Genomic DNA, 26,931 nt, shown 5'->3' on the forward strand with positions numbered 1-26,931 from the left:
TCCGCTCCATGTGAAAGAGTCCTTAGTGAGGACAGTTTAACTTTCTAAAGACTAAGCCTTTTTCTGACACTTGTTGCTTACAGGTGAAATCAGTATTTTTTTGCTAGAAAATTACTTGGAACCCCCAAACATTATATTTTTTTTTTTTTAGCAGAGACCCTAGAGAATAAAATGGCGATTGTTGCAATCTTTTATGTCACTCGGTATGTCCGCAGAAGTCTTTCAAACGCAGTTTTTTGGGAAAAAGTACACTTTAATGAATATAAAAAAACTAAACAGTAAAGTCAGCCCAGTTTTTTTGTATAATGTAAAAGATGGTGTTACGTCGAGAATCGTGATCTTTATCAAAAAAATTGTGATTCTCATTTTATCCAGATTAATGCAGCTCTAACATGTACTAATGCACACCGTGACCGGGCGGCTGGCTCGTCAACGCTAAAGGAAGCCTGTCATGAGAGAATATTAGTTCTAGTCACAATATAATACTAATCAACATGTACTGGCGCACGCCAAGCCCCGAGTGGCTGGCTTGGAAGTGCTAAAGGAAACCTGTCATTGAAGAACATTAATAATAATAGTCACAATATAATAATAATCAACATGTATTTAAGCACTCCACAACCGGGTGCCTGTCATGAGAGAATATTAGTAATAGTCACAATATAACACTAATCAACATGTACTGACGCACGCCACAACTGAGCGGCTGGCTTCGAAGCTCTAAAGGAAACCTGTCATTTAAGAACGTTAATAATAAAATTCACAATATAATAATAATAATCGTCATGTATTGACGCACGCGGCTGGCTCGCCAGTGCTTAAGGAAGCCTGTCATGAGGGAATATTAATTTTTGTCACAATTTAATACTAATCCACATGTACTGACGCATGTCACGACGAAGCGACTGGCTTGGAAGCGCTGAAACCTGTCATTGAAGAACATTAATAATAATAGTCACAATATACGGTAATAATAATCAACATGTATTGACGCACTCCAGGACAGGACGGCTGGTTCGCCAGTGCTTAAGGAAACCTGTCATGAGAGAATATTGGGAATAGTCACAATATAACACTAATCAACATGTACTGACGCACACCACAACTGAGTGGCTGGCTTGGAAGCATGAAAGGCAACCTGTCATTGAAGAACATTAATAATATAATAGTCACAATAATAATCGTCATGTATTGACACATGCTGCGACTGGGGTTGCTGGCTCGCCAGCGCTAAAGGAAACCTGTCATGAGAGAATATTAGTAATAGTCACAATATAATACTAATCAACATGTACTGACGCACATCACGACGGAGCGACTGGCTTGGAAGCACTGAAACCTGTCATTGAAGAACATTAATAATAATCATAGTCACAATATAATAATAATCAACATGTATTGATGCACGCCACGACTGGGCGGCTGGCTCGCCAGTGCTTAAGGAAACCTGTCATGAGAGAATATTGGGAATAGTCACAATATAATACTAATCAACTTGTACTGACGCACATCACGACGGAGCGACTGGCTTGGAAGTGCTGAAACCTGTCATTGAAGAACATTAATAATAATAATAATAATCAACATGTATTGATGCACGCCACGACTGGGTGGCTGGCTCGCTAGTGCTTAAGGAAGCCTGTCATGAGAGAATATTAGGAATAGTCACAATATAATACTAATCAACATGTACTGACGCAACCCACAAGTGAGCGCCTGGCTTGGAAGCCCTAAAGCAGGGGTGGGGAACCTATGTCCCAGGGGCCGTATGCGGCCCTCAAAGTCATTTGGTCCGGCCCCCTGTGCAGCTGAGTCTGTGTCTCTCAGCTGATCTGTCAGAACGGAGCTTCCTGTATAGTTTCGGCTCCATTCTGACAGTCTGAGTGAGTCAAAGGTGGAGTGATATCAAATGCACTCCGCCTGTGACCAATACAGGAAACATTGCCTCTTCCTCCAGCGCAGAGCCGCTGCTAGCCAGCATTTTCTGCCAGCAGCAGTACCAGCCAGAGGCAGCAGTACTCATAGCAGTACCAGCCAAAGCCAGCAATACCAGCCAGAGCCAGCAGTTCCAACCAGAGCCAGCAGTTCCAGCCAGTAGTACCAGCCTGAGCCAGCAGTACCAGCCAGCAGTACCCACAGCACAGTACCAGCCAGCAGTACCAGCCTGAGCCAGCAGTACCCACGCAGTACCAGCCAGCAGTACCTACAGCACAGTACCAGCCTGAGTCAGCAGTACCCACAGCAGTACCAGCCTGAGCCAGCAGTACTGTCAGGGAAATGGCCATAGGAGAACTGGCAACATTGCCAGTAATAGAAATGGACGCTCCTGACTCAACTGACACAGCCCTCTGCTGGCCTGTCAGGGAAATGGCCATAGGAGAACTGGCAACATTGCCAGTAATAGAAATGGATGCTCCTGACTCAACTGACACAGCCCTCTGCTGGCCTGTCAGGGAAATGGCCTATAAAAGGTGGCCATAGGATCAGACTCATTGCTGGATTATCTCTCAGCTTCCTGTGTTTCCTGTTTGGATTTCCTGTTGTGACTTGGCTTGTTCCTGATTCCGTTTGATCTCCTGCTCCTGGTTTGACCCTTGGCTTCTCCCACTGACCTTGCTTCCGTTACCTACTGTGTATGACCCCGGCTTGCTTCAAGACCTCGGCTATTCTGGTTGTCTCCTGTGCATGACCTCGGCTTGTACCACGGTTTCCGCTACTAGAGACTATTCCTTGGCACAAGGTAGCCCGGCTGCTTCAGAGCCTTGAAGACTCATACCCTGCTGCGATTCCAGCCTGTTCCAGTTCGCTCTCGGATTGCTCTGGTTCTACCTACCTGCCTGCAGCTGGTAACCCGTGCCACTTGGGGCGCCACACCCTTTGTACCATCTCCAGGGGTGTGCCGCACTGAGCCGCAAGGGGAGCCCTCTCAGCACCTCGGCCTCGGATCAGGTAACCCTGACAAGTACCCACAGCACAGTACAAGCCAGGAGTACCAGCCTGAGCCAGCAGTACCCACCAGCAGTACCAGCCAGCTGTACCCACCAGCAGTACCAGCCAGCTGTACCCACCAGCAGTACCAGCCAGCTATACCCACCAGCTGTCCCCGCCAGCAGTTCTTTTCAAAACATACCACCACAAAGAGTCGACTGTGCTCCAGACTGACCGACGCAAAACTGGAAAACCAGTTGTGAGTAGCAACATCATCAATACCAGCTAACATCACACACCTCACCAAAGAGAAGCAGTTGCACCCATCACATTAGGGGTGAGTAAAAATGTTTGACCAAATATAAGAGGCACATTTTTAAGTTGATAATTTTGTACGGCCCCCAAATGATTTTATAAATACCCAAATGGCCCTTGGCAGAAAAAAGGTTCCCCACCCCTGCCCTAAAGGAAACCTTTAATTGAAGAACATTAATAATAATAGTCACAATATAATAATAATCGACATGTATTCACGCACGCCAGGACCGGGCGGCTGGCTCGCCAGTGCTAAAGGAAACCTGTCATGAGAGAATATTAGGAATAGTCACAATATAATACTAATCAACATGTACTGACACAACCCACAACTGAGCGGCTGGCTTGGAAGCCCTAAAGGAAACCTTTAATTGAAGAACATTAATAATAATAGTCACAATATAATAATAATCGACATGTATTCACGCACGCCAGGACCGGGCGGCTGGCTGGCTCGCCAGCACTTAAGGAAGCCTGTCATGAGAGAATATTAGAAATAGTTCCTATATAACACTAATCAACATGTACTGACGCAACCCACAAGTGAGCGCCTGGCTTGGAAGCGCTAAAGGAAACCTTTAATTGAAGAACATTAATAATAATAGTCACAATATAATAATAATCGACATGTATTCACGCACGCCAGGACCGGGCGGCTGGCTCGCCAGTGCTAAAGGAAACCTGTCATGAGAGAATATTAGTAATAGTCACACTATAATGCTAATAAGTGATAATGACAATCTATTAATAATAGTGGCGATAATAGTCAATACATATTAATAAGTTATGATAAATCAGTTATAAATATATAAAAAAAAATTATATAGCTCTAAAATAATGTATAAAGTGATAATTCCAGCTACAATACTGCTTTATAGTAGAAAAAAAAAAAAATAATAAAATATAGATGAATAATATAAGAACACAGACACCTGCCTCAGCTCTTCTCTTCTCTCACAGGATTCCCTCAGCCTGTATCTGACTAGACTCGGGAGCGCGCCCTGCGGCTTCCCGCCTGTGCCTTGAGCGCGCCCGTGACGCCAAGGCGCTCCCTCTGGCGGTAAGTAGCGGGAAGCGCAGCGCCCGGCCGGATTGGGACTACGACTCCCGAGATGCAGCGGGGCGGAAAAGAAGATGGGGCGGTGACGTCACAATGGCGCCGCCTGGCTGACTTGGTGGGGAGAGAGTGGACACCGGAGAGGGTGAGAGCTGTGTTTACATTGTCTGTGTGTGTGGGGGGACATTGATTCTGTGCAGGGGGGTCCAGCCCCAGGGAATGCTGGGTAGGCAGGGTACTGCTGGAGGGAATGCTGGGTAGGCAGGGTACTGCTGGGGGGGGGGGTTGATCATCAGACACCTTGGAGGCTGTGAGCTCCCCATAGACAAAGTGCACCTTAGGCACCCCCACCGCCCCGGAAAAAAATACTACCCTGGAGAAAATATTACCCCGGGGCCGATTCGTGAACGCGCCCCCTCATTTAAAGTCAGTGATGGAGAAAATACTACCCCGGGGCTGATTCGTGATCGCGCCCCTCCATTTAAAGTCAGCGACATTTCAAAAAGAAGTTTTGGGGACGCCCAATGTGGGGGGGGGGGGGGCCACGAAGCCGACCGCTTGCGGCGTCCCCATGCGTATACTGTGTTTCTAGATGGCAAATGTCTAAAAATAAAAAAAATATGTAAAACTAATAAAAACAATATAAGACAGATACAATAATGAAAGTATAAATTCATTAGTAACATAATAGTAGAAGCGGTAAAGGATCCGTGTATTCATCTGCCTACCTCCTTCACTATATCATCAGATATTTCAGGTTCCCATAACACAACTCAAACCCCACCCATATATTGATTGGTTTGCGCAAAAGTTATCGCGACTACAAACTAGGGGAAAGATTTGTAATTTTTTCTCTCTTTTTTTTACTAGTAATGGCGGCGATCAGCGATTTTTAGCGGAACTGCGACATTGCGGCGGACAGATCGGACCCCTAACTGACACTTTTGGGGGGACCAGTGACATTACTACAGTAATCAGTGCTTTAAATATGCACTGTCACTGTACTAATGACAATGGCAGGGAAGGGGGTTACGACAAGGGGCGATCAACGGGTTAAATCGGAGTTCTGGCCTCGGGGGGGTCAATTTTAGCTAAAAATACCCCCGGGACAGTCAGGGCTAGTACATTCCACAATGAATAGCCTCTGAACTGTCCCGGGTCGCACTTACCTGTAAGAAGAAATACTTCCCTTGAAAAGTTCTTCTCCAGCGCTGCCATCTCAGGTGTGGGCAGCTGAAGCCGCAGCGTCCCTCTTCGTGTCCTCTTCCGTGACTTCGGAGTCCCACAATGCACTGCATCGGCCCCGCTCGTCACTTCCGGTTTGTGATGACTCCTGGGAGCTGAACGTCATCGCTCCCAGGAATCAATGCGCCTGCACCGGCCCTGCTCGTCACTTCCGGCGCAGGCGCGCCATCCCTGCACAGCTTCTGGGCATGCCCAGAAGCTGTTTAGCAGGGAATGCCGCGCTTGCGCCGGAATTGACGAGCGGGGCCGGTGCAGGCACATTGACTCCTGGGAGCGATGACGTTCAGCTCCCAGGAGTCATGGCAAACCGGAAGAGACGGCACGGGCCGCGGCCGCAGAGGGAGGAAGTGGAAGGAAGGTGAGCATATTTTCTTCTATAATAAGGTAAGTGACAGAAAAAAAAATCGGCAGTATCCATTTCTTTTTCAGGTTGCACTCAGCAAGCGGATGGCCCAAAATCTATTTTTTTTCGATTTTGAGGCCGGAACTCTGCTTCAATTGTGTGCCTAGAGGGTGCTTTCTAACTGTGTGGGGGTGGGCTCACTGGATGAACATGGAGACCTGTGTTCCTAAATAGCAGGAACACAGGATCCCTGTATTCATCTGTGATAGAACAGCGGTCTGCCGTGTTTACATCGACTGACCGCCGTTCTGTCTCCACGGGAAGCGATTGCGGGTGCCCGGCGGACATCGTGTCCGCTGGACCCGCTGATTGGCTCCTCCCCTAGGCAGTTGGCATGCGTGCGCCCCCACATTCTTAAACAGCTACATAGCTAGGTTGAAAAAAGTCACAAGTCCACATGTACGTCGTTTCGTGTAACAGAGCCGACCTCCCACGGTGTAATGGCGTCACAGCGGATTAGTGGCATTGGGGTTCGAATCCCGGTCAGGACTCTATCTGCATGGAGTGTGCATGACTCCCCCCTGAGCTTGTGGGGGTTCCCTCCAACACTCCAAAGGCATGTTGGCTCCCATCTAATGTGGCCCCTATTATGTGTATCTGATGAGCTCTAGTGGACCATAGAAAGTCATTGCTGGGCACTGCCAGTCATTAGCAGCCATCAATGGGCACTGTGGACCTCATTAGGAGCATGCCTGACATTGTCAGGCATGCATACAAGCCCGTGGGGGCCATACAAACTACTGAGGACCATCCTGAGTTGCTGCAATGAAATTTCAGCAAAATGGACTACTCTGCTGCATCATTTTTTCACTTTGATTTTCAGGGTATATTTGAATTCAGCCCTCTGTAGGGTGATAATTTTCATTTCCATCAAATGATGTGGCATTCTTTCCTTTCTAACACATTACCCAGTCCATACCAGTATAGTTCCTAACACATCACCCAGTCCATACCAGTATAGATCCTAACACATTACCCAGTGCATACCAGTAAAGATCCTAACACATCACCCAGTCCATACCAGTATAGATCCTAACACATTACCCATTCAATACCAGTATAGATCCTAACACATTCCCCAGTCCATACCAGTATGGATCCTAACACATCACCCAGTCCATACCAGTATAGATCCTAACACATTACCCAGTCCATACCAGTATAGATCCTAACACATTACCCAGTCCATACTAGTATAGATCCTTACACATTACCCAGTTCATACCAGTATAGATCCTAACACATTACCTAGTCTATACCAGTATAGTTCCTAAAATCATTACCCAGTCCATACCAGTATATTTCCTAACACATTAACCAGTCCATACTAGTATAGATCTTTACACATTACCCAGTCCATACCAGTATATTTCCTAACACATTAACCAGTCCATACTAGTATAGATCTTTACACATTACCCAGTCCATACCAGTATAGATCCTAACACATTACCCAGTGCATACCAGTATAGATCCTAACACATTACCCAGTCCATACCAGTATAGATCTTTACACATTACCCAGTGCATACCAGTATAGATCCTAACACATCACCCAGTCCATACCAGTATAGCCCCTAACACATTACCCAGTCAATACCAGTATAGATCCTAACGCATTACCCAGTCCATACCAGTATAGATCCTAACACATTACCTAGTCCATACCAGTATAGATCCTAACACATTACCCAGTCCATACCAGTATATATCCTAACACATTACCCAGTCCATACCAGTATAGATCCTAACACATTACCCAGTCCATATCAGTATAGATCCTAACACATTACCCAGTCTATACCAGTATAGGTATCCAGGATGTGTAGGTCACCGTTTACATACGGAGGCGCTTTAACAATTTTGTAAAATGTATTTTTTTTATTTTATTTATCTAAAACTTTATTTTTATTTTTTTTACACGGTCCCTTTCATATTATTATTATTATTATTTTTATATCAGCTCTATAGCTATTACAAGGGAGGAACAACATCCCTTGTGATAGCAATATGCATGACAAATCCTGTTTATAGAGAGATCTGGGGTCTTTTAGACCCCAGATCTCTCCTCTGACCTCCAAAGCATCTGATCAAACTGATTTTGGTGGGCTGTACAAGCCGGTAAGGGCTTGTTTACAAACAAACTGAAACCAGAAGCCACGAGATCCTCATCAGTTCCAGGTTCTGACATCACAGAGGGGAGGCGGGGGCGGATGTTCCTTTATACTTTTTCCCTCTCCTAATGTGTGTGACTGTTTAATTCAAAGAAATGTGGAAGATTCCTTTAACGTTTATTCTCTTTTCTTGTCTGCAGAGGTCACCCTGAGGCTCTCCGCTGCCGGCTGTTCTCAAGGTGATCATGGAGGACCCCCTGATATTGTTAGGTAGGATTACTGTCTGTTTTCAATTAAATTGTCTAAAATAACTTTTGACGTGTCTCCTACTTTGATCATTCGGTGATGGACCATGTGACTGCCATTGGTAAAGATCTGTAGATGGATCTTCAGGAGGCTGTCTGTATATTAGACAGTACAGTCTGCATGCTTGCTGAACATAGGCATAGCCAGTGACAGGATATGAAAGCTGGAGAACGTACTGCGTTGTGTTTTCATGTCTATTCTTAGCTGAAAAAGGTTTTGTCCAGTAGAACATCCACTTCCAAGTGGATTCTTTGGGTCTCAGCTCTGCCAGTAGGCAAGGAAACCAACCTGCCCTGGATTTAGGTGACAGCTGAAAGCAAAACCTCAAGGAAATTCTGAATAGTAAAGAAATAACAGACAATGTGCTGGAGGGCGGTCCTAACATCCCTTGCTCTGTCCTTGTTCTTTTAAGACTGGGGACTGTATAGATCCCTGTGGCCCTTTGGAACTTTCGTGGAGCCCTTGGGACCCCTGTAGACATTTTTCTGGTTTTCCCTATTGCCCTGAAACAGCGATGATCTCTATCAGTCATATGTAATGTGTCTCCAGTCTAGGATCATGTCCTGAAGCATGCCCCCAACAACTCCTGTAGCATGTCTACACTCTCTGAACATCTCCTGTAGCATGTCTACATTTGCTGGCCATCTCCTGTAGCACGTCTACACTCCCTGACCATCTCTTGTAACTTGTGCACACTCCCTGACCATCTCTTGTAGCATGTCTACACTCTCTGAGCGTCTATTTTAGCACATGTCTAAGCTTCCTGACTGTATCTTGTAGCACGCGTCTAAACTCCCTGACCGTCTCTTGTAGCACGTCTACACTATCTGACCATCTCTTGTAGCATGTCTGCACTCCCTGACCATCTCTTGTAGCACATGGCTACACTCTCTGACCGTCTCTTGTAGCACGTCTACACTATCTGACCATCTCTTGTAGCATGTCTGCACTCCCTGACCATCTCTTGTAGCACATGTCTGCACTCCCTGACCATCTCTTGTAGCATGTCTGCACTCCCTGACCATCTCTTGTAGCATGTCTACGCTCTCTGACCATCTCTTGTAGCACATGTCTACACTCTCTGACCATCTCTTGTCGCACATGTCTACACTCTCTGACCATCTCTTGTAGCACATGTCTACACTCTCTGACCATCTCTTGTAGCACATGTCTACACTCTCTGACCATCTCTTGTAGCACATGTCTACACTCTCTGACCATCTCTTGTAGCACATGTCTACACTCTCTGACCATCTCTTGTAGCACATGTCTACACTCTCTGACCATCTCTTGTAGCACATGTCTACACTCTCTGACCATCTCTTGTAGCACATGTCTACACTCTCTGACCATCTCTTGTAGCACATGTCTACACTCTCTGACCATCTCTTGTAGCACATGTCTACACTCTCTGACCATCTCTTGTAGCACATGTCTACACTCCCTGACCATCTCTTGTAGCATGCCTTTAATCTTTGAAAATCTCCTGTTGCATGAGACTTTACTTTACCTGAATATTATGTGTATCTATTTGATGATGTCAGGGGCCACACTTGAGGTTAGAGCCCTTTAATGATGTCAGGGGCCACACTTGAGGTCAGGGCCCTTTGATGATGTTAGCTGCCACACTTGAGGTAAGGGCCCTTTGAAGATGTCAGCTGCCACACTTGGGGTAAGGGCCCTTTGATGGTTTCAGGGGCCAAACTTGAGGTTAGAGCTTTCTGGTGATGTCAGGGGCCACAGTTGAGGTAAGGGCCCTTTGATGATGTCAGCTGCCACACTTGGGGTAAGGGCCCTTTGATGATGTCAGCTGCCACACTTAGGGTGAGGGCCCTATGATGATGTCAGCAGCCACACTTGAGGTAAGTGCCCTTTGATTATGTCAGGTGCCACACTTGAGGTAAGGGCCCTTTGATGATGTCAGCTGACACACTTGAGGTAATGGCCCTTTGATGATGTCAGCTGCCACACTTGAGGTTAGGGCCCTTTGATGATGTCAGCTGCCACACTTGAGGTAAGGGCCCTTTGATGTCAGCTGCCACACTTGGGGTGAGGGCCCTTTGATGGTTTCAGGGGCCAAACTTGAGGTTAGAGCTTTCTGATGATGTCATGGGCTACACTTGTGGTTAGGGCCCTTTGATGATGTCAGGGGCCACACTTGAGGTTAGAGCCCTTTGATGATGTTAGGGGCCACACTTGAGGTCAGGGCCCTTTGATGATGTCCGCTGCCACACTTGAGGTTAGGGCCCTTTGATGATGTCAGGGGCCACACTTGAGGTTAGGGCCCTTTGATGATGTCAGCTGCCCCACTTGGGGTAAGGGCCCTTTGATGATGTCAGGGGCCACACTTGAGGTAAGGGCCCTTTATGTCAGCTGCCACACTTGGGGTAAGGGCCCTTTGATGATGTCAGCTGCCACACTTGGGGTAAGGGCCCTTTGATGATGTCAGGGGCCACACTTGAGGTTATGCAATGTGTGATGCACACTTACCCCAAAATGGCATGGAAGCTGCAACAGACAAAGCTCTTTGAGATTCCTATTAGGCTCTTGGGAGACGGCAGGAGCAGTGAAAAAGGTGAATGTCTGTATTTGTAAACTTGCTTGCATGGAGTAAATCTATTAAAGGAACTGACCCGTGTAAATCACTCCTGTTCTGGACAGCTAAATAAAACCTACCCACTCAATCACACTCTTTCCTACAGATGGGTCCAGCAGCAAAGACGCATCGGAAAGATGTCCCCAATCATCGTATTCCCAGGATTCCAATCTAGAGAATCTTAACGCCCCTCACCAGGTAAAGGACGTAACTGCTAGCTGTAGCGGATGCAGAATTCATAGCAGACCGGTATTGTCAGTTAAGGATCTATTTGTGTTATTTAGAGTGAAAATCAAATAAACGTGGAAGAAGATCGGACTGTGCTGAGCGATGAGGAAACCCCTCCAGAGATCCGTACAGGTGAGGAATAAACCTTAAATTAGGGTTACACCGATACCAGTTTTTTAAGACCAAGTACGAGTGTCGATAAGTTACCGTTACCTATTTTACTTTTTTGTTATTTTATTTTTTTTTATTTACAATCTTTTTTTTTTAACACTGTACCGTTAACTTTTTTTGATCATTGTTATTGCTATTGAAAGGGATGAACAACATTCCTTGTAATGGCATGGGCCATGACAGGTCCTCCTTATGGAGAGCTCTTGGTTCTATTAGACCCCAAATTTCTCTTCTGGCCTCCAATGCAGTCGATCAGACACAGATGTCCACTACACTGACCACTATACTAACCTACCTGACCCCTACACTAACCTACCTGACCCCTACACTAACCTACCTGACCACTACACTAACCTACCTGATTCCTGTACTTACCTACCTGACCCCTACGCTAACCTACCTGACCACTACACTAACCTACCTGGCTACTGTACTTACCTACCTGACCTCTACACTAACCTACCTGACCTCTACACTAACCTACCTGACCACTACACTAACCTACCTGACCACTACAGTGACCTACCTGATTCCTATACTGACCTACCTGACCACTACACTAGCTTACCTGACCACTACACTAGCTTACCTGACCACTACACTAGCTTACCTGACCACTACACTAATCTACCTGATTCCTACACTAACCTACCTGATTCCTATACTGACCTACTGGACCACTACACTGACCTACCTGATCCCTACACTGACCTACTTGACCACTACACTGACCTACCTGACCACTACACTAATCTACCTCATTCCTATACTGACCTACCTGATTCCTATACACTGACCTAGCGGACCACTACACTGACCTAGCGGACCACTACACTGACCTACCTGATTCCTACTTCCTGCACTACTCGCACTCCCTCCTCCCCCCCACATGTATAATGTAGAATGGTAGATTTTGCTGGCCTCTCTATGGCCTCCATGATATTACATCTGATCAGGGCTCTCCCCATTACTGGGTACTATTCTGGAGTCCCGCCATCATGCTGCTCCTCGCTATCCTCCGGCCCGCTGAGAGCTCCATCAACAGCCGCTGTACGCTCTGCATCAAGCACCGCCCCTCCCCCTCTGCCATTCTCACACGCACGGGCCTGCCGCACCAGGGGGATCACAGGGGACAGGCTGGACCAAAGTAATACCTAGGTGGGAGCAGAGTGCTAAGGAGCAATGCATGAGATATGCCTCATCAGAAGGGGTATGGCGCTGGGGGAGGCACTTGGCCGCAACACACAGCACACTTTGGGTGGCACTGTCGGGAGGTCACCTTTCGCAGCTGGGCCCCTGGAACTTGGCCAAACTGACCGACCGGTCATTCTGCTCCTGCCCCTATGAGAACACTCTGCAGCTGGAAGGAGAGAAAGGAGGCAGGGAAAGTACTCGGTAGAGCTGGTGGATGGGAAAGGAGGGGGGCGGGGAAGGCACCTGGTAGAGCTGGTGGGAGGGAAAGGAGGAGGAGGGAAAGGAGGAGGCGGGGAAGGTACCCGGTACAGCTGGTGGGAGGGAAAGGAGGAGGTGGGGAAGGCACCCTGTAGAGTTGGTGGGAGAGAAAAGGGGAGGTGGGGAAGGCACCCGGTAGAGCTGGGGGGGAGGTAAAGGAGGAGGCGGGGAAAGCACCCGGCAAAGCTGGTGGGAGGGAAAGGGGGAAGGCACCCGGTAGAGCTGGTCTGAGGGAAAGGAGGAGGTGGGAAAGGCACCCTGTACAGCTGGTGGGAGGGAAAGGAGGAGGTGGGGAAGGCACCCAGTAAAGCTGGTGTGAGGGAAAGGAGGAGGCGGGGAAGGCACCTGGTAGAGCTGGTGGGGGGGGAAGGAGAAGGCGGGGAATGCACCTGATAGAGCTGGTGGGAGGGAAAGGAGGAGGCCAGGAAGGCACCCGGTAGAGCTGGTGGGAGGGAAAGGAGGAGGCCCAACCTGTAATGACTTGAGAACAGGATTCTTACTTGCTCCTGCATCGAAGGTCACAAAAGGTGAGCAAAACCACCAAATACAGAATAGATTCAGTTTGTGTTTTTCTTCTTACAGACATATCTGTCAAGAGAACCACGGTGGAGAGGCGCCCCCTTCCCATTTTCTCCCTGAAGCGGGATGGAAGGAAATGGCAGAGGATACGTATTAAGGTGATCATAAGAAAAAGCTTCGCACTTGTTTTCCAATTACAATTCCCAAACGACGGTTAAGCTGTTAAATGTGTGTTTTCCTATAACTTGTGTTGCATTATAAGGTACAGTGAGGGAATAAAGTATTTGATCCCCTGCTGATTTTGTACATTTGCCCACTGACAAAGAAATGATCAGTCTATAATTTTAATGGTCGGTTTATTTTACCAGTGAGAGACAGAATAACAAAAATATCCAGAAAAACGCATTTCAAAAAAGTTATAAATTGTTTTGCATTTTATCGAGTAAAATAAGAATTTGATCCCCTATCAATCAGCAAGAATTCTGCCTCCCAGGTGTCTTCTATATAGGTAACAACCTGAGATTAGGAGCACTCTATAAAAGGGAGTGCTCCTAATCTCAGCTTGTTACCTGTATAAAAGACACCTGTCCACAGAAGCAATCAATCAGATTCCAATCTCTCCACCATGGCCAAGACCAAGGATATCAGGGACAAGATTGTAGACCTACACAAGGCTGGAATGGGCTACAAGACCATCGCCGAGCAGCTTGGTGAGAGGGTGACAACATTTGGTGCGATTATTCGCAAATGGAAGAAACACAAAACAACTGTCAGTCTCCCTCGGTCTGGGGCTTCATGCAAGATCTCCCCTCGTGACGTTTCAATGATCATGAGAACGGTGAGGAATCAGCCCAGAACTACACGGGAGAATCTTGTCAATGACCTCAATGACAAATGACTTTGCAAAGAACAGTGCTTCTCCGGTCTTGCCTGTGCAATCGGCGAGGCGGAGAAGGAATCCGCCGAAGGAAGAAGTTTACCATAGAGCTGGCCGTGGACCAGATGGTCCCTGGCCATTTCTATGACCCTCGGAGGCCCAGAAGAGACATTGTGACATCACTTTTGGTGCCAGCAGATGTAAACACTGCTTTTTTTTTTTTTTTTTTCTTGCAAGGAAGAACGATTGTTTTTTTTGTTTTTTTTTTATCTCTCTTTTTTTTTTTTAGCATAGAGGAGAGATGTGGGGACCCATAGATCCCAGACCTCTCTGTAAAGAGGACCTGTTATGCCCTATTCCTATTACAAGGGATGTTTACATTCCTTGTAATAGGAAAAAAAGTGATAAAAAAATAAAATGAAAGGGAAAGTATTAAAATAAAAAAAAATAAAATAAACAGATACATTCCTTGTAATAGGAAAAAAAAGTGATCAAAAAATAAAATGAAAGGGAAAGTGTTAAAATAAATACATTTTTTTTTTTTTTAAAAGAGGCTTTCTATTGGGGGCACTGGGCTGGGGGGAGGAGTCAGAACTGCCAGCAGGGGACCCAAAAAGAAGAGAACCAGGGCTGCTCTGTGCAAAAGCATTACACAGAGCAGGCAAGTATAACATGATTTTTGTTTTTAGGAACAAATATAATCTTTTAGAATCTTTTTTAATGTGCTTTCAGTACACTGGCTAGCAAGAAAAGCAGCTAGCGAAACTAGAATTGAAAAGTAATATAGAACTGACTAAAGAAGGGGGGAAGGAATGCAGTTTGAACCCTTTCATATTTTACTCCCTGATCTTTTTTTCTGCTTATTGGCAAACATTCAAATATACAAAACCTTAGCAATGGTAGGGTGAGCTGCCTCTGACTTGGCGGCCCCAAATTTGTGGAAGAGGGGGAGGGACGGTAATATATGTATATAGCTGTCACTATTACTTACAATTTTTGTGTGTTTAACCCTCAGAGTGAAATAAATTTGGAGGTTCGGGAGGAAGACGTGATGGAAGAACAGAAAGGTAACAACTAACCTATGACATACAAAAATTGGCAAAAGTGACAAATATTGCACAAATAGTGATAAAAAATAAATAACCATAAAAAGTCCAGGTGAAAAAACAATTAATATGTAAAAATGCATGAATAAAAAATGAATCTTGGCTAAGACACAGCAGCAGAGCCATTGGCTGCCGCTGCTGTCAAAGTCAGTTAGCCTATGAGGAGAGAGAGGGGGCAGGGACAAACCGCAGCTTTGTGTCTGAATCAGCCTTTCTCAACCTTTTCAACACAGAGAAACCCTTGAAATACATTTCTGGTCTCGGGGAACCCCTGCTAAAAATCTGCAACTCATGACACATTAGTTTGACAGTCAGTGGGAAGAATGCTCCTTACTCTTGTCATCATTGGGAAGAATTACCACCCTTACACATAGTTAAAAGGAACAATGGTGTCATTGGGAACTTATCTGAGAGGCAGAAATTGTCCATTGCTCAAGGAACCCCTAGCAACCTCAGGAGGAATCCTAGTTGAGAAACCCTGGTCTGAATGGATACACAGAGCTGTGACTCGGCTGGGGTACCCCCATAGCAACCTCCTTGCTGTGGGGGCACTCAAAGGGAGTGAGGGACCTGAGAAGAGGGGCTTATAAATTGGCAGGATTATTGTTTTATCTCTGGAGTAAACTCCATTTTTCATTCATGCTAATATTCTGCTGGCTTTGCTTGCTGCAGCTTGACATTGCCTGCTATGGCTAAATCTGTCATCTACTGGGAGCCCTAGATCTTTTCCTGACCTGGATTCCCCCAGTGATTTTCCCCCCTAGTGAGTAACATGTGTTCATATTTTTAGCCCCTGCCCCTCTCCCCTCCATGCATTACTTTACATTTTTCAACATTAAACCTCATTTGCCATCTAGTTGCTCACCCCATTATTTTATTCAGGCCTTTTTGTATTGTTTCTATATCCTACTGTGAAGGTATTGCCCTACTTTTTTTTGTGTCATCAGCAAACGCTGAGATTGAGCTATTTGTCCCATCCTCTATCATTTATGAATAAATTAAACAGAATTGGTCCCAAAAAGGAGCCTTGGGGTAACCCACTTACCACTCCAGTCTGAGTACTCGCTATTTATCACCAGCCTTTGGACACACCACTGTGACCAGTTTTCTATCCAAGAACAAACCCTATGGTCCATACCGACAGACCACAGTTTGTAGATTAGGAGTCTGTGGGGAACTGTATCAAATGCTTTTGCAAAATCCAGATACACCACATCAACAGGCCTACCTTTATCTAGAGGGCAGCTCACTTCCTCATAGAATATTAACAGATTGGTTGGGCAAGAATGATCTTTCATAAATCTAGGCTGATTACTAATAATGATCCTATTTTCATCAACCAATTCTTGGATCTAGTTCCTTATCATCCCCTCCAATAGTTTACATACTATCGTTGTTAGACTGCCAGGCCTGCTGTTTCCAGGGCAGCTTCTATGAGGAAGTGAGCTTCCAGGGCAGCTCACTTCCTCATAGAATATTAACAGATTGGTTTTGCAAGAATGATCTTTCATAAATCTATGCTGATTACTAATAATGATCCTATTTTCATCAGCAAATTCTTGGATCTAGTTCCTTAGCATCCCCTCAAATAGTTTACATACTATCGTTGTTAGACTGACAGGCCTGCCGTTTCCAGGAATATATCTCTGCCTTTTTTGAATATTGGTACCACGTGTGCTTTTCGCCAGTCAGCTTGTACCATTCCTGTCTGTATGTTGTCCAAGATTAGGAATATAACAAAGGTTTTGCGTAGTACAGGGAGGTAGCCATAAAGGTATGAAGGGTACTGCTAGGGATTTCTGTCATATAACTAATGTCTGTTTCTTATGGTGACGGTAGTCACATATGTCTATCTAAAAATGTTTCTTGCAGACAGACACTTTAACAGAAATACACCGGAGCGATTTCCCAGCCCTGTTCTCTCTGACAATTCTGATGCAGATTATTGCCAACAAGATTTCCAGGTAATTCGGATAGGGAAGGGGGGGTGCATTCTTGACTATAGAAAAATATTGCACTGCAAGTGAAAACAGTCATAACATTTGGATAGTGTACAGGAGGGATACAACCTCTGTCAGGGTTTTTTTTCTTTTTTTTATTCCATCTGTGTCTCGTTGGGGAGATTAACCTTTACTTCTTGTCGCAAAGCCGAAACGGGAAGTGACAGAGAATCTCTCTGAAGTGAGGGTATCCCACCAGCAGAACTAGCGTCCCCAATGGGAGATCTCCTTTCTATTCCTTTTGTGGTGACAACCCAAAATTTGGTATTTTCTTGCTCTTTTGGGGATAAGTAAAACAGATGGTAACTAGGTCAGATATAGTAGGGAACCCTCCCTAATAGGGACATAGACAATAAAAAAAAAAAAAAAAAAAAAAAACCTGATGGATGCCCTAGTCCTTATTTTCTCTATCCAGAGCTGAAATAGCTGAACATCTTAGTTCCAAAATCTGCAAACATTTCACTGATAAAAAAAACAATGGCGGGGCATGATGCAGCTTGTTGACTGTTTAATGCTTTTCTTTCCTGTGTGCCGTGTAGGCGGAGTCTCCAGGAGTTGGGCCAAATGGCGCCATATTACTTGAGGAAGACATGTACCTGACAGATGAGCAGGAGATCAAGGAGGAGGAGTCTACTCTAGACTTTGACGCAGGTGAGCGCACTGATTGAAATCAAGCTCTTGCTCAGGTTGTTATCCCTGATTCTGTCTTAGTTCAAGCATTATTATGTCACATGGTGGTAGGGGGCAGCAAAATGAGTAGACTTTAAGTGTGTTGTCTCTCGCTCTCTAGGCTATGAGGTAGATTATGACCAGGAACTCGACCATTACCACTCGTTACCTGGAGACGTCAACCTCAAGAAGTTCTCTGAGTATGACCAGGTCGTCGTTGGGGACAACCCGCCTGCCGGAGGGGGGAAACATTTCATCTGCACTGAGTGTGGGAAGAGCTTTAGCCATTTCTCCTACCTCACCAAGCACCAACGCTCCCATTCGGGGGAGAAGCCATTTTCCTGTGCCGAATGTGGCAAGCGGTTCACCTACAAACCCAGCTTGGCGGCCCACCAGAGGGTGCACACCGGGGAGAAGCCCTATGCCTGCTCAGAATGCGGGAAACTGTTTGCCAGCAAGTTTAACTTGAAGACTCACGAGAAGATCCACTCTGGGGACAAGCCAGTAGTCTGTCCGGCATGTGGCAAGTGTTTCAGCAACAACCCGGCACTGGTGAAGCACCTGCGGATCCACACAGGCGAGAAGCCCTTCTCCTGCAACCAGTGTGGCAAGTTCTTCTCAAGCCGCTCTGGCCTCAACGCCCACCTCATACTCCACACAGGTGAAAAGCCCTTCATGTGTTCCGAATGCGGCAAGTCCTTCGCCAACCAGTCCAACCTCATCTCCCATCGCATCATTCATACAGGCGAGAAGCCCTACGCCTGCGTCGAATGTGGCAAAGGCTTCGCCAACCAGTCCAACCTGGCTAAGCACAAAATCATCCATACTGAAGAGAAGCCCTTCCTCTGCATGGAGTGTGGAAAATTCTTCACCCGGAAGGGTAGCCTAGATAAACATCGGCAGAGGATCCATGAAAAGACCAAACGTGTTCTCCAGTCACCGGAGCCTGTGAATTTTTAAGAGGACTTCAATCTGGACTACTGTACTCCTCCCCCCACGAGTTGTGCAGGCAGTAGCTTGGCACCCTCAGTTCTGTGCCTTGCCCTGAAAAGCCTTAGCCTGGCAAACATAGCAAGGTCTGATGAACATTGGAGGTCCAGGGGCAGCCAAACCCTTCCTGTTTGTAGTGGTTCACTTGACCACCAACCTCACATTTAAGTTGCAGAGAGAAAACGAGACCTTTGTGGGTTGGCAGAGCCAGGAACACAACTATGAAGGTTGCCCACTATGACTAATCAATTAAAGAAAAAAAAAAGTTGTCTGGTAGGTGATTCAAGGCTTCGGTCTTCTCACCGGCCATGGTGAACTGATCCTTCAGTTCTTCATTCAGCTTCTGAAGGATCCTAATGCTTTGGAGATGGGCTTGACCCAGAGGCAGCTCTCGTGAAGTCCTGCTTCATCCATAATCATTCTGTCCTTGTGATATCTGCGATGCAGGACATTGCTAGGTTCACCCAATAATCCAAGTTGTCTCAGATCTGCTGGATACTACTCTGGTCTTCTCTTCCCAAAGGTCCTTCTCATTTTATGGTGCCCAAGGCCTCGAAGGTGAGGCCGTGATGCCATGGTGGATACACATGCACCTTCTAGAACTTTAAAACTTTGGTCACATTATCAGCCATGTAAAGGCAAATGTATAAGACCTAAGCAAAGGTTCCAAAGAGATCATCCCCCACAAACCAAGACATTTCAGATCTGCCTGTTACTACTCTGGTCTTCTCTTCCCAAAAGCCCTTCTCATTTTATGGTGCCCAAGGCCTCGAAGGTGAGGTTGTGCTGCCATGGTGGGTACACATGCACCTTATAAAACATTAGAGCTTCGGTCACATTATCAGCCATGTAAATGCAAATATGTGAGACCTATAATATCCTTTGGGAGGTGGGTAAAGCTGGGAGCACAAGTGCAAAAGTTCCAAAGGGATCCTCGAAAACTGTTGGTGGAATGATTCTTCAATTCTTCATCCAGCTCCTTTGGAGATGGGCTTGACCAGGAGATGGCTGTCATGAAGTCCTGCTTCATCCATAATCATTCTGTTCTTTTGATATCTGTAACGCTAAGATTCCCCCCTTCCCCCACACACCAAGACGTCTCAGATCTGCTGGTTACTACTCTGGCCTTCTACATTCAAAGGCCCCTTTTGTTTTTGGTGCCCAAAGCCTCGAAGGTGAGGTCGTGCTGTCATGGCGGCTACACATGCACCTTCTAGAACTTCAGTTACATTATCAGCCAATGTGTAAGACCTTTAATATCCTTTGGGAGGTGGGTTAAGCTGGAAGCACAAGTGCAAAGGTTCCAAAGAGTTCCTCAAAAACCGTTGGTGGAATGATCCCTCGAGTCTTCATCCGTCTTCTGAAGGATTCTACTGCTTTGGAGATGGGCTTGACCCCAAGGTAGCTCTCGTGAAGTCCTGCTTTATCCATAATCTTTCTGTGCTTGTGATTTCTGCGGTGCAGGACATTGCTAATATCACCCAACAAACCAAAATGTCTCAGATCTGCTGGTTACTATTTTGGTCTCCTCCGCACAAAGACCCTTCTAATTTTTTTGGTGCCCAAGGCCTCGAAGGTGAGGTCGTGCTGCCATTATGGGTGGGTACACATGCACCTACTAGAACTTTAGAACTTCGGTCACATTATCAGCCATGTAAAGTCCAATGTGTAAGACCTTTAATATCCTTTGGGAGGTGGGTGAAGCTGGGATCACAAGTGCAAAGGTTCCAAAGAGATCCTCAAAAACTGTTGGTTAAATGATCCTTCAGTTCTTCATCCAGCTCCTTGAAGGATCCTGTTGCTTGGGAGTTGAGCTTGACCCAGAGGTTGCTCTCATGAAGTCCTGCTCCATCCATAATGATTCTTTTCTTTTAATATCTTTAACGCAGGACATTGCTAAGATCACCCCCCACAAACCAAGATGTCTTAGCCCTGCTGGTTACTACTCTGATCTTCTCCTTGTTTTTTAGTGCCCAAAGCCTCGGAAGTGAGATACCGTTGCCATGGTGGGTACAATTGCACCTTCTAGAACTTTGTGAAGGACCTCTTAACAGTAACTGCCTATACAAAAGGGGAGGGGGGGGGGTCATTTACCAAACTTGATAGCTTTTTTTGAAAAACTGAAGGTTTGGACTGTGCCTATTTGCCCAATGGGCTTTTGGTAAGTAAAGTAGCAGAACATTAAATCAAAGGAACTCTGCAAAATGTATTTGAACAGAAAGGTAACAAAATTCCTGCTATGTTCGAAAGACAAGGTGCCTTTCACTTAGAAACCACATCATCTTTTCACGTCCACAAAATCCCTGTGCTTCTTACTGATGGTTACATTTGCTAGAGGCAGGGCGCCATTCGAAACCACGGGGCCCTGTACAGCCAACCTGACAGCCTCCCCCCCCCCCCCCAAATAAATACGGTTTATTGTGCTTCACTTATGAATGAACAAAGTGAGTGATTGGTACTGATTACTCATTGTGTTCATTCAAGAAAGTAAGGGGCTGGTAAGTAAGAGATATTTACCAGACACATCCTCCACTGTCCATCCTGAAGAATCCTGTTGTGTGCTTGCAGCTGCCGGCGGGAAGGAGAGGAGGGAAGCCAGAAGCCCTGCAGGGGTGGGGGCCCGGGCAGCAGGGGGAAACGTGTGGTGCATAGGGAGAGTGATCGGTGCAGCAGGGGGGCAATTACTGGAACTGATCCCCTGTATGGCTCTCTGCAGCAGCTGAAAACCGGCGGAAGAGGAGAAGCAGCCAGCTTCCAGCTGCTGCAGAGAGAGCCATGCAGGGGATTGGTTCCAGTAATTCTCCCTTGCCACATCGATCACCCTGCTGACTTGGCTGTCCTGCTGGCCCAGGCCCCATATAGAAGGACCAGTGGTACTCCCTTATTCATGGCCCTGGCTAGAGGCTGAGCTTATGGAAGGGAGCGGTCTCAAAGTGATGATGTCCCTACTTTTCCAAAATGATAAGGGGGCAGTGGCACAGAGTCTGCAGGCTGTAGTAAAAAAAATTTTCTCTTACGTCCTCCGACAGTCGCCGCCTCTTCATATTCGTCACATATGGGGTATTAGACTTTGCTCCGAAGGAGTAGCTAGGCAACAGAATATGTTAACAATAAAGCTTTAACATATCCCACCCTCAAGGGGTGGTCCCCTCAGTCAATACCCTCCTACTTCCTGCAACCATATCTCAGTTTTAATGTCTAGCTTGTCAGGAGTGGCTGGCTCTCTCTGTGCTGGGACTTTTTGTCCCAGACTCTTTCTTCTTTTTAATATTTTATTTGAGTTTTTTCTCTACCTTTACTTAGCTGTTGTTTTTGTCAGCATTAGTTAGTTCTTCGGACGAAGAGGATCATGCGGACTGGGTCTCGGGCTGATCCCCCTGATCGCAGGTCGTGGGTCAGTGGCTTCCCAGTCTGCCATCGAGCGTTCAGCCAGGTAACGCTCCTGGCACGGTGAACGACCCATCCCTGTTCGGTGCAGGGATGATTGGTGAGGTGGCTACCTCACCGGACGCTGTGCGGTTTCTTAACCGCCATTGTGTGCGTCTTGAATTGCGACTCTCCCTGCCTCATGTGCAGCGGCTTGTTCGCCTGTGCGGGTTCCCCACGCCATGTGAGGTAAGTGTATCTATGTGGGGACCTGTCTGTCTGGGGGGGGTCTCAGTCTGGGACTGTGTAACCTGCCTTTAAATCACACTGCTTGTCTCCCTATCTCTCGGCTGCATGCTGTGGGCTGCAAGGGGGGGGGGGGGGAGCTGTATGACACTGTGTGTGTCAGGCTGGGCAGTGTGGGAAGCTGTGTGCTGTGGGGCATGTTTTTAATGGCATGTTGGGGCATATACAGCGATCGCTGCGGCGATCTAACATGTATCCATATAATGGGATGAAATTGTGTGTGTTTTTATGCACTGTGGAGCGGCGATTTCGGCGCCAAACGACGCCATTTTACCGGCGCCCGCTCCGGCCGCATGGTTTACATGCACGGCGGCCATTTTCTTGTAGCCTCCATAGGCTTACATAGAGCGCCCTGGCAGCATCACTTCCTCTTTCCTGGAACACCGGTCGAGGCAGCAGCAGCAGCGGGGTCTCCTCAGGTTTTATCCTTCTATTCCTGTTGTCCATTGCCTGTATTCAGTCTGTATATTCCCTGTGGGGGTCTCATTGTGCCTGAGTGTGTGCGGTGGGCTGCGCTTGCCGCGCTTGCTGAAAGGGGGCAGTTAACCCTTGGTTGTCTGGCGTACAGGGGCAATGGATTCTCAGGAGGGCAAGTTTCCCACAGTATTGGTGGAAAGCCAGGGGACCGCTGTTTCCCCCCCAGGGGGGGATTTAGCCACTATTGTGGCTGGCCTTGCTGCCCAGGTGCAAATGCTGGTGGCTGCTCAATCTACTAAACGGCCCAGAGTTGCTCTGTCCTCCGATTCTGAGGGTGAAGGTGATGGTACTGTTCTGGCAGGGACCCCCCTATCGGGGTCCCGCTCCTCTCTTGATCTAGTGGGGTCTGAGGTGGAGGCTGAGGTTGAGGGGGTTGATAATTCTCCCCCTGGCTCGCCTGAAGAGCTTGCAATCATGGATGAGTTGATTGCTTCCATTAAGCAGACGCTACGTTTGCAGGACGAAGTGTGTCCCCCCGCTGCCTTGGCGGCTTATGGGACGCAGAGAAAACGCAGGACGCCGCAGGTTTTTCCCTGCAATGCTGATTTTCAGCGCGCTGTTAAGGATCAATGGCGCGATCTGCGCAAGCCTTTTGCGGTACCAAGTAAATTCAAGCTGCGTTATCCTTTCTCCCCTGCCACTGATGAACGGTGGTGTGTGCCTCCGCCAGTGGATCATGCAATTGCGGTTTTGAACAAAGCCACTGCGATTCCTGCAGAGGGATCCCCTGTTTTCCGTGATGCCACGGATAGGAGACTGGAGTCTCTTGCCCGTCATACTTATTCTGTTACGGGTTCTATGCTTAAGGCTCTATTTGCTTCTCTCATGGCGGCCCAGGCGATCGCAAGTTGGACGCAGATGCTTAGGCGCGTCCTAGTGGCCGATTCGGCCTCGGCGGCGACCCTGGACATGGTGGATCAGATCCACCAGGGTGTCATGTATCTGTGTGATGCGGACCTGGACCTGATTCCGTTGGCTGCACGTGTGCACAGCGTGGCGGTGTTGTCTCGCCGCCTGGTTTGGTTGAAATGTTGGTCGGTGGACCAATCTTCACGTAAAACCTTAGCCAATCTGCCTTATGATGGGTCTCGCCTTTTTGGGGAGTCCCTGGATGTGTTGATTAAGGGGATCACCGGGGGTAAGAGCACTCTCTTGCCCCATTTCCCCAAGGCTAAGGGGGCTTCTGGGAAGAAGCATGCGAATTTTCGGCCCCCTCAGGGGTCCTTTCGTGCCTTTCGGCCGCACTACAAGGGCAAACCGTTCAAAGGCCAGGGCTCTCAGAAGAAACCCTGGTCTGGGAAACAGAAGTCCGGCCAATCCGGACCTGCGGCCCATAACAGTTCGGCCTGAAGGGGCGCCCTCACCCAGTTTTGGGGTGGGGGGACGCTTGCTCGGTTTTCTTCAGCCCTGGTTGGCCCGTGTGCGGGACAGATGGGTTCTGGAAATCGTTCGATCTGGTTACAAGATCGAGTTTCTCTCTCGGCCGGAGAGCAGATTTTTTCCCTCAAATCTACAACTGTCTCCAGAGCGCCTGCGGGATCTGCACCTGGCGGTGCGGGACCTGAGGGCTCAGGGAGTGGTGGTTCCGGTGCCTCATCGGGACAGATTTCGGGGGTTTTATTCCAATCTGTTCACCGTGCCCAGAAAGGAGGGCAAGGTTCGTCCGATTCTGGACTTGAAAGCTCTGAACCGCTCTGTGCGGGTTCGCAAGTTCCGCATGGAATCCCTGCGCTCGGTGGTGGCTGCCCTGGTTCCGGGGGAATTCATGGCCTCCATCGATTTGAAGGATGCGTATCTTCACATCCCCATATTCGAGGGTCATCAGAGATACCTTCGATTTGCCATTGCGGAGGATCACTACCAGTTCGTGGCGTTGCCCTTTGGGCTCGCCTCGGCTCCGCGGGTCTTCACCAAGGTGCTTGCACCGGTTCTGGCATTATTGAGGGCCCAGGGCATTTCTGTCCTGGGGTATCTGGACGACATTCTGATTCGGTCTGCGACCAGTCAGGGTCTGGAGAAGGACCTGTCTGTCACGATGCAAACTCTGCAGGAGTTCGGTTGGACGATAAATGTTCCAAAGTCGACACTGAGTCCGTTGGTTCGTCTTCCCTATCTGGGAATGATACTGGACTCGGTGCAGGCGAAGGTCTTCCTGCCGGAAGACAAACTCAGGACTCTTCAGGAGGGAGTCAGGTCCCTCAGGGCCTTTCCGAACTCGTCTCTGCGGACGTGTATGAGATGTCTGGGATTGATGGTCTCGGCTTTCGAGGCGATTCCTTTCGCGCAGTTTCACACGCGGGGTCTCCAGGCGGAGATCTTGTCCAAGTGGGACGGGCGACCTCAATCTCTGGATCTTCAGATCTCGTTGAGTCATCGCACCAGGGAAAACCTTCTGTGGTGGCTCCAGTCCCCGTTGGTGTCCGGGGGCAAGTCGTTTCGTCCGATCTCGTGGACGATAATCACCACGGATGCCAGCCTGTCGGGCTGGGGTGGTGTTCTGGGCGTTCTGTCCGCCCAGGGGACCTGGTCGGAGGGGGAGTCTTCCCTCCCGATCAACATTCTGGAATTGCGTGCGATAAGGCTCTGTCTTCATCGCTGGACGGACCGGCTGCAAGGCTGCCCGGTTCGGGTGCAGACGGACAATGCCACGGCGGTGGCCTACATCAACCACCAAGGGGGCACCAGGAGTGCCCGAGCGGCTCGAGAAGTGGCCGACATTCTGTCTTGGGCCGAGACTCATGTCCCGGCGATAACGGCGGTTCACATTCCGGGAGTGGAGAACTGGCAGGCGGACTATCTGAGTCGCCAGACCCTGGATCAGGGGGAATGGTCTCTCCATCCGGCTGTCTTCCAGATGTTGTGCGCGAAGTGGGGTCTTCCAGATGTGGACCTGTTCGCGTCTCGCCTCAACTACAAGGTGAAGAGGTTCGTGGCAAGGACGCGCGACCCTCGGGCAGACGCGTCGGACGCGTTAGTGGCCCCGTGGCATCAGTACAGGCTGATGTACGCGTTTCCACCGATCCAGTTGCTGTCCAGGTTCCTTCGCAGGTTACACTCGGAACGCAGCACGGTGATTCTTGTGGCGCCGGACTGGCCTCGCCGGTCCTGGTACGCAGACCTCGTGAATCTGGCGGTCGACGCCCCCTGGCGTCTGCCTCTTCGGGACGATCTACTGTCTCAAGGACCGATTTACCATCCTGCTTTACAGTCGCTGGCTTTGACGGCCTGGCTGTTGAGACCGAGGTCCTGAAGGAGAAGGGTCTCTCTCCAGAGGTTGTTCATACCTTGATCAACGCGAGGAAGTCTTCCTCGGGAAAGGTTTATTACCGTACTTGGAAGGCCTATTTTGCCTGGTGTGAGTCCAGGGGGTTTTCACCCCGCACGTACTCGGTTTCCCGTGTGCTGTCTTTCCTTCAGACGGGTGTCGATCAGCGTTTGGCGCTGGCTACGATAAAGGGTCAGGTGTCTGCGCTGGCCGTTCTGTTTCAACGTCCCGTGGCTTCCAACTCCTTGGTTGGCACTTTTATTCAGGGTGTGCGGCATCTGGTTCCTCCTAGGAGGGATCCTTTGCCCCCTTGGGACTTGAATCTAGTCCTATCTGTGTTACAACGTGCTCCTTTTGAACAGATCAGGGAGATCTCGTTGTCTATGTTGTCCAAAAAGGTCGCCTTTTTGGTGGCGATCACTTCGGCTCGCAGAGTGTCGGAACTGGCGGCTTTGTCCTGCAAGTCTCCGTACCTGGTTGTTCATTTGGATAAGGTGGTCTTGCGACCTAATCCTTCTTTTCTGCCGAAACGAGTTTCGGA

General features: G+C 48.0%; 1 protein-coding gene and 1 long non-coding RNA gene across 2 annotated transcripts in view; both read left to right on the forward strand.

Annotated features, from left to right (window-relative positions):
* Positions 1-19,909, forward strand: part of LOC309564379 (uncharacterized protein) — a 39,658-nt gene extending 19,749 nt beyond the window's left edge. Inside the window, exons 6-11 of the mRNA XM_082269006.1 lie at positions 11,249-11,324; positions 13,398-13,492; positions 15,227-15,278; positions 17,190-17,281; positions 17,857-17,968; positions 18,108-19,909. Of these exons, the coding sequence (XP_082125132.1) occupies positions 11,249-11,324; positions 13,398-13,492; positions 15,227-15,278; positions 17,190-17,281; positions 17,857-17,968; positions 18,108-18,946 (1,266 nt within the window). The 3' untranslated portion in view covers positions 18,947-19,909. The remainder of the gene's footprint in view (positions 1-11,248; positions 11,325-13,397; positions 13,493-15,226; positions 15,279-17,189; positions 17,282-17,856; positions 17,969-18,107) is intronic.
* Positions 4,334-11,162, forward strand: LOC309563023. The gene is made up of 3 exons (XR_014225684.1): positions 4,334-4,445; positions 8,263-8,332; positions 11,071-11,162. It is a non-coding gene; the product is annotated as an uncharacterized lncRNA (long non-coding RNA).
* Positions 19,910-26,931: the final 7,022 nt, after the last annotated feature.

This window comes from Pelophylax lessonae (assembly GCF_965119305.1).
Source record: "Pelophylax lessonae genome assembly, chromosome: 9".
Taxonomy (NCBI): Eukaryota; Metazoa; Chordata; class Amphibia; order Anura; family Ranidae; genus Pelophylax; species Pelophylax lessonae.